Source organism: Fulmarus glacialis, unplaced genomic scaffold (assembly GCF_000690835.1).
Source record: "Fulmarus glacialis isolate BGI_N327 unplaced genomic scaffold, ASM69083v1 Scaffold37832, whole genome shotgun sequence".
NCBI lineage: Eukaryota > Metazoa > Chordata > Aves > Procellariiformes > Procellariidae > Fulmarus > Fulmarus glacialis.
Window position 1 is genome coordinate 5,772 of NW_009197853.1, and position 8,916 is coordinate 14,687.

General features: G+C 34.4%; 1 protein-coding gene across 1 annotated transcript; it reads left to right on the plus strand.

Moving 5' to 3' along the window:
• Positions 1–1,528: 1,528 nt before the first annotated feature.
• On the plus strand, positions 1,529–8,303 carry LOC104073053 (RCC1 and BTB domain-containing protein 2-like; the record flags this gene model as incomplete). The annotated part of the gene is made up of 5 exons (XM_009572706.1): positions 1,529–1,576; positions 4,420–4,578; positions 5,047–5,197; positions 7,276–7,442; positions 8,145–8,303. Coding segments are annotated over exons 1-5 (678 nt in total), but the record flags the coding sequence as incomplete, so codon positions are not given.
• Between the last annotated feature and the right edge of the window lie 613 nt (positions 8,304–8,916).

Sequence of the window (8,916 nt, forward strand, 5' to 3'; positions counted from 1 at the left end):
TTGGATTCCAGATAAGAGATTTGTGAAAGTTTAATATAAATATTTGTGTATTAAAATGCTGTGCACATCCTCAAGAAATGGATGTTTACAACAATGAAGTTTTCTCCTTTAGATCTGCACTTCAGAATTTTTTTGTGAAACACAGCTAGTGAAAGTGTATATAAAGTTTTAATACATGAGAAGTATTTCTTGCTTACCTTTGCAGATGCAGACATGTGGCAATCAGTATGTACTTTTATTAGAATACTTGAATTTGAATAAAAGAATAAACTGGTGTAATTTGAGCCATCCCATGTACTCCTATAGGGCTGCTCAGAAATAACGTGTCTATGTTTGCAGAACACCTTGAAGAATGGAGTTGCAGGGTAATTTTCTCTTAGTTATATAGAAGATAAAACATGTTATAACTTTTGACTTGTGAGGACATGTAAGTGATCTTTGTTCTTGAAAAGTTAGTGCAAAACTCTCAGCATGTTTGTGGGACTTTGAAAAAGTAGTGGGCTGGAGAACCTTTCGTTAGGTGACTGAAATGGTCCATCCTAATGTATCTTTCTTTGTACTAACAAATAAACTGCTTCTAAAGTCAAACTATGCTTATGTCTAAACAGAAGCAATTGAATTGAAATATTAGAACTTGAATAATCGTGAATATCAGTTATGTATCAAATGGCTTGAGGAAGGAAATACAGAATTCTGCATTTATTTAAATTAGAAAATTTAGCATTGGCTGAACCAGTGTACCTCAAAGAAAATGATGTGTACAACTTTCTCACTTGTTGAGTAGAAGCAGCTTGCACAGCTTCAGAGCTGCTTACTCATTTTTGCAGTTTTACTGAAAATGGAGTTGCATGGCTTTATGTTAGGAAATAACTCAAGGATAGTAGAGTTGTCCATATTTATTTGGGAAGAAACATCTGATCTGAAAATCTGTTTCTATTGATGATGCGTGTCATAGAAATTATACAAGTCATTTACAGGGCTGGCAATATTTTCTGAAACAGAGTGAATGTTTTAACAATTCTCAGTAAACCTGAAAAGACCCAAATGTTTTTCTAACATTGGTTTTCAGAATGGAACTGGAATATTTGAAGGCTTAAGCCAGAAATGAAAGACTCTAACCAGTGTACTTTTTCTTTGCTGAAAGAAATGTCTTGAAAAATTACATCAGTAAGGTTCCAAATTTATTTTTACTGCAATAAAAAGACATTGGAGTATTGTGTTTAATAAAACTTCTTCCTTTCCAATCACAGTCTGATTAATTTTACTACTTGTTTTCAAAAAACGTTTTGTCCAAGAATTATTTGTTTACGTAAGAATACAGAAGAGCAGAGTCTGTCTAACTGATCACTGTACAGTTGAATACAAACCCAAAATTGACTGAGCTCCGTGTTTCTTGTTTTCTCACCCCACAGAAGCAAATCATTCTGGCTTACTATTAAGTGTGTATAGTTCCATAAAGTATTGCAGCAGCAATATGATATGGTGATTTTAACCACAGTTCTCTCTCTGCAGGGGGACACAAGCACAAATCCATATGGAGGATGAATCTCCTCCTTCAGGAGGAGTCAGTGTCAAGGTCAGAGCGTGAATTTGTATTGAGAATTCTGTACTGCTCTACTCAAAAGGAAGAAGCTTGGTTCCATTTAGCAGTAGTACATGCTAGTAGCTTTCAAGATAAACAGAAAACCAAAACTATAGGTAGGATAATGATACTAGCGAAAGGAATGTTGCTTATGTGATCCACAAAATATTAGAAGAACAATATATTCATTTTAATTAGGTTGAATTGCTCCTTTGGCTTACAAAGCTGGTTTAATTTAGTATTAAGTTCTAAAGTTACATGTTCCAGCCTAGTGTTTCAACAACATAAAATTGTTAGAATTAACTTTTGTAGCAAAATTTGATGTAAAAACTTCCTCCCATTTTTCTCTTTTATTTTCTTTGAACGCTCTACATGTAAAACTTAATGAAACATCATTCAGATTTTGAGCTTAATGATGATGCCTTTTAAGGTGATCTGTATGACAAATAAAACTGAATAACCAGCTTTCAAACTGATTGCTGAGGTCAAATGAAGTATAGAAGTTTTAGGAATTCTTGAGGCATAACTGATACACCTTTGGGATAGGTAGCTGAACCATATGAAATCTCAAATTCTGGTCTAACTCTGTCTTTCATGACTTTGTGCAGTATAATGAGGGAACTGATCACTTATGGGACATAAATATTGGCAGGCTGATAGTTCAAGCTGTTTTTTGTATTTTTGGGACAAAATATAATGGAGAAGTGTGGGAGGGGAGAAAGGTGAGAGAATATCTCTTACTGAGTTGAATGTAATTCCAGAGACAGGATTTAGATTATGGATATTTTTTAGTCTGATAAAGTTTGTTGTTACATCTTTTGTAAAAAAAAAAAAAAAAAAAAAAAAAAATCACTATCATAAGTGTTTCCTTGGGTAATTTTTATAATAGTGGATTTTTTTAGTGTTAAGAAATGCTACAGTTTGGATTTTTTTAACCTGTTAATTATAAGGGTAGAACATGAGTGCTTTGTAGAAGGAGGTTGCAGAAAAAAACTTTTCTATTTAAGATGATGCATTCTGACCCACTGTGCGCTTGGAATTTAGAGCCCACATTTTGCAGAAACCAATATGTTATTCCAGTAAGGGAATCTGTACAATTGAAGGACACCCTGACTGTCCTTTTGAACCTCAGGCTTCATCAGTCTTGAACAAAAGTGGAATGCAGTTTTGTTGATGCAATTGGAAGATTAGTCTGTGATGCTTTCAGTATTCATTATCATATTTTAAAAGTGCCTAAAATCCTCCATAGAATTAATGCTAACTTCTTGACATAAAACAAATTGTTCTGCAAAGAGCAGATGAATGAAGCCTGTTTCCATATGGATTAATATCCTTCGTCTCATAACCCTGCTATGTGTCATGGAGGACAGCATTTGCTGGGATTAGCTTGGACCTACTTGCTTGCTGACTTATTTCATAATGTACATGTCTGATTGTCCAGCTGCCTCCTGCCAAATGGATTGTGTCAGCAGAATCATACTTCCCTTTCACTTGCAAATTTGGCTGAAATTGGGCAGTTATTTGGTGTGAGGAGATGGAGAAAGAACTAGTGTGATCAAAACCACAGCTTTTCTTTAGGGAAGATGACAAACACTCCTTTCCCTTCCTCAGAAGTATACTATAAAAAAATGTGTGATTAACTGCTATTTGTTTAAAGATTTTAATTCAGAATTAATTTAGGGATTATTTCTTTAGTTTCAAACGTTGTCTATGTTTCTGTGTACATTTTTTCATAGTAAGCGATACTAATCAAAAAAGCAGTATCCTTATGACTGACATAACATGCTTCAGACTCTAACTTAGAATTTATTCACGTTTGTTTCAGTCAGAGGTAGAAAAAATTATATTCTATAATAAATCATTTTGTAAGTCTGCTACTTGCTAGAAATATACTGATGATGCAATCCTCACTGTTACATGGTGAACTACATAATGCCTGCGATAGGCAAAATCTTACCTTCTGATCTGGCAAGTAATGCTGCTTTTCTTTCATGTCCAGAACCTGTTTTAATTTCAGTAAAGAAAATTAGATGCATACTCCATGCAAAATTTCCTATTAAATTTTGATACTGCAACATTTTGCTGATTTATGCTATACTAAAGCAGTAGAAATGTTATGTGAGATTCAGACATTAGCTTGACTAGTTTTAATGTGTGGAGAGATCTGTTTTTCTTTAACTATAAACTTGTCATTTGTCATTGGCTAAGCTGGAAAATGCTCAATTATCTTTTTTCTTTTATTATATGTCTACTTACGTAAAATGCAAATATTCTTAGGAAGTTCCCAATAGATTCAATAATTGTTGAAACACAGAAGTAAATTTCAGAAGTAAAGGAGAAACGAAAAAGTTTCTAAAATTTTCTCAAGTTTCCATTTTCAATGCATAAAAACAAATGTGTGTATTTTTCAAAGATAAATATATTCTTGGGTAGATTTTTTATGGTTTCTTCTTTTAACAGTAATTTTAGCACCAGAGGAAAAGACACAAATTATTTTCAAATTTTGAATGTATACTTTACACTTTATATTAGAATCCTCTACATTGAATTCTATAAGGTTGCAGTTATGTTGTATGAATATAGTGAAAACAGGACCTCACCATTTAACTTCATATATGATACTTTTCTCCATGCTTATAGATCCTTTCTTTCTGGATCACAGTATAGTTTATTTGTTTATTTTAATGGCTTCCTTCCAAGTATTGTTCTAGAATTAAAATACTGGTTTGTGGTTGAGAAAGGAGATGGTGGTGTTTCTCTAAATTTATCCTTTTTACTGTGCAAAGGTATATATTTCTCTCTGTGTAGGTATTTGATATCATTTTTTATAATATCAGGTCTTGGAGGCAACATTATTGTCAGCCCTGAAGATGCTGGATGTTGGGAAATGGCCAATTTTTTCTCTCTGTTCCCAAGAAGAGCTCAAGTTAATTCGTCAAGCCTGTGTATTTGGCAGTGCTGGTAATGAAGTGTTGTATGCAACTGAAAATGATGAGGTAATTGTCCAAGAGTGTATACGAACATGACATATTTAGTCATTTATGTATCGAGTTATTCTGAAAGCCAGTACTATGATAGTATACCTAGAAAAAGTTGCATGCAAAAATGCCTGATCATTTTGATTGCTACTAAAACATTTTCAATTCAAATTAATGGCTTCTTACCACAATCAGAGGATAAAGAGAAGGTGGAGTTAGACATTTCTTGGAGGAGCATAGTGACAGGCTGAGAGGCAATGGGCACAAGCTGGAAGATAGAAAATTCTGATTCAGTATTAGGAAAAACAACTTACGATGAGAGTGGTTAAATCCGGGAGGGGTTGTGAGATCTTTTCCTTGGAGGTGTTCAAGACTCAACTGGACATGGCCTTGAGTCAACTGATCTATTTAGACCTTTGTTGAGCCAGGCCTTTGGAGGTCCTTCATTCCAACCTAAGTTATGATTCTGTGATTCTTTTATAACAGGTTTTTGTGCTTGGCATGAACTGCAGTGGGTGTTTGGGAACAGGTGACATGCAGAGCACTATTGAACCAAGGAGGTTAGATTCTCTATGTGGCAAAAAGATAGCCTGTCTGAGTTATGGAAGTGGCCCTCATGTTGTTCTTGCTACAGAAGGTAAAGTATGATCTGAATATTGCTTTTTCAGATACGTCCACTTTAATTAGTCTAGCAGGTGTGAAAGATCTTTGCTGGTAACGTAAAAGAAGAATTGGGATAGACATTCTGGGCTATCAAGTCCAATGTATTTTCATTGGTGAACATGACATGTCAGCTGGCTCTGTTCATAGCTAGTTCTTTTCAAAAGTTTTTCAAGCTCTGCTTTGATCTTGTTACTACTTTTGAAAGTTTTATTTTTTTACTTTGCAGTGAAGTTTGGAACTTCTGATTGCTTTTAAAATGCATTAGTGGCTACATTATGCCCATATGTTTTTGTGCCAACATTGTCCTTTAGCTAAAATGCATCTTTTCCCTCCTGTACCTACTTTTGGATGTGCTTTAAAGACCAGTTATCTTGCCTCTCAGCCTTTTGTTCTCTGTTGTCTCATTGACATTCTATTATCCACATCACGCTAGTGGCCCTTCTGTTCATAATCAAGTACATTATTCTCAAAGACAAATGACTAATATCACGTTCCCAGTGAGGTTCTGTTAGAGCCTGACTGATGTTAAAATTTGTCTCTCTTTCTCCATTAATGAGAAGAAATCTTTCTGAGTAGTCTAGATTAGATGATTAAAGGTAGGTGAGGGGAATTGTCTTGTAAATGTGTGACTGTTCTTTATATTCAATTACATTCCATTTTCTCCAGTCTTCAGGGTAAACCATTCTGGATGCTTTTTTATATATGTATCTGTATTCTTCTGAGCTTTGTTGCTGGCAGATCTCACTGACACACTCATACTCCTTACCCAGATGATAACTGAAATATTGCAAAAGAACAGGTTCAGAACTCATCCTTGATGATTTTTACTCATAACTCCATTCACATGAATAACTTCCATTCAGCACAGCCTCTTTTAACCTACCTTTCAGCCTTTACGTATTTCACAATTCTTGTGTTAATTATTATCATTTCCAGTTTATGTTGTATGTTTCTATGTGGCTGTTTCACCTGTTTACTGAAATTTGTATTCTCATGTTGGTGAAAGGAAGAGAAGGTTGTTTGCTTTTGACAGTATGAAGTCATTAGATTTAACCTGTTATTGTAGAGAAATACTTTGCCTTTTTAGTTCTGAGGGAACTCTTCTTAGGAATAAGCAGTTTGGTGATCTCTTTAGAAATCTGATGGAGTTGTACATCAAACCTAGCTCTCCTGCAATAATGGTGTAATTTAGGTTTAGAAAATGATGATGGTTATAATAGACAAGCTGAATGTAGGACAACTATTCTTCAAGTCCTGCACTACTGTAACTAGAGGACACTAGATTTAAAATAGGTGAAAGAAAGTGAGTATGACAAGGTGTTAGCTTCATGGATAATGGGCCAATATATGTACATTAAAGAGTATCAGAAGTACCTGGTAATATCTGTACTCTAGTGATTGTAAATGCTTGGGAACTGCAAAAAGTGATCAGGCTCCTGTTTCCCTTAAGCAGCAGATTTTTTATATTGCCAGTTGGAGACAGAATTTTGCACCAGGTGGACCATCGGTCTAACTCTGTCAGATATTTCTTATTCTTAATTTTACTAGCATGTTTCTCAAAATACAGGACATGAATAGTATGTTTAAATAATAAGTAAATAATAGTATCTTTATTAATAACTAATAATAAGTTTTTCTTACAAGCATCTTCAGGTATATTGTAAAGGAGTGAAAGCTTGTTATTTGAATGTTCCAAAGTGGGAAACAGTGCCAAGGCGTAGATAAGAAATTTTGATTGATTGTCAGTAACAAAGAAATTGAAATGGGGTCTCCTGACTGTCGTTTCATCCTTTTCTCTTCTGTATTGCACTAGATCCTTTCTTTTAGCTATATGATTTCCTTTAGTAAGATTGTGGTGATACTATCCTTTTGGATTTGTGGTCAACACTGTGTGAAGGTAACAGTGGTATGTCCATGGGCTTAAGAGCCCCAAAGGGCAACACTTAAATATGTATATTGTTATTGAATTTGACTTTTCAGTTTGTAATTTTATGTTATGTACTTATTGAAAAAACAGAGATTTTAAACCAGCCTTTTACATTTTTATTATAGAAGGAGAAGTGTATACATGGGGTCATAATGCTTATAGCCAGTTGGGCAATGGTACAACAAATCATGGTTTCGTTCCCTGTCAAGTCTCTACGAACTTGGTGAACAAGAAAGTCATTGAAGTTGCCTGTGGCTCTCATCATTCTATGGTGTTAACATCTGATGGAGAGGTGAGAATAGCTGGAATAAATCTCTCTTTTCTCTTAATGAAATTCACGTATGTGAGAAACAGGAAAACCTTCCGCACCTAGAGCATTAGACCTTGCTTCTTGCTATCCTCACAGTGCTGATGAAACACAAATGTTTGATAAAAATGGAAAACCTGTTAGGGTCTAGCTGCTTTGAAGTGCATGCAGAACAGTGATTTTTGTGCCACATCTGCTTGTAATAAGAAATTATAATTTCTTTGTAGAGGGCAGCCAGTTCCTTTCTGTGCTGTACTCTACTGTAAATGCTTAATGGTGTTACAGCTGACATTAATGTAAATCACATTCATGTAAGGAGTTCTGTCCACCAAAGTAAAAAGTTTTCTGTCATTTACTTTGAGGTGCCATTTGTGTCCAGTTAGCCATTCTACTTTGGGTTCTGGAAAACTAGCAATGAATTCTTCCAGCATTAATGTAACTGTCCTGTTGCCTCTTACCTTTGATTGGAGGAACATAAAAGAATAGAATATTTAAATATTATGAGTGGAATATTTTTGATAGAAACAATTAAATTGTAAACCTATGTATCCGCCTAGATCTTTAAAAGAATGCATCCACTTGAACGCAAAATGTAATTTTTTATGCATACAACTTTTTTCTCTCTTGAATATGTACTTTGAACTGTATGTTATATAGCCTTCTTTTATGACAATTCTCTTACAACAGGTATACACATGGGGTTATAATAACTCAGGCCAAGTTGGATCTGGTTCAACAGCTAATCAACCAATTCCTCGAAGAGTTACCAGCTGCCTACAAAATAAAATAGTAGTTAATATAGCTTGTGGACAGATGTGCTCTATGGCTGTGGTGGAAAATGGAGAGGTAAGAAACTTTAAGTGAATTTTCTAACTGAATTTTATTTTATGTAATATCGTGGGGTGTAGATAATTTCAAACCTGTCAGTAATGAGTTACTACTCAGAAAACAAGTATACCTTTCCAGACTCCCTCAAATCTACCTGCTTATACTGCTTATAAAAACCTTTGTCGTAAATTGTCCTGCACATTCTGACATACTTACGCACATCGTCCTAATCATGCTGATTATAGTTTCTTCTTTAGAAAGGAGGTAGAGTGAAACAGGGAAAATTGTTCAGTAACATTTGGTTTATGGCTTTTTGGTTTATGAGATTACTCATAAAATTTAGCAGCTATTACTTTGTATCAACTATTGAAGTTGGCTTTGAATTGAAGGAATTCAAGTATCAAATTTCAAATTTACTTGAAAATACAGTTCTGAAGTAAAAATAGCATTGTGAGGGTCAGGAGACTTTTAGAAATTTTGGGATTAAATCATATCAAATCTATATATGTATATTTAGCATTTCATGCTAGCTTCATTTTCTCTATGTAAAAATAACTAAGTGTGTATCACTGATTTACTGTTTTTTAAAGCTGGTATTATATTCTGGTGTCCTGGTTCCGGCTGGGACAGA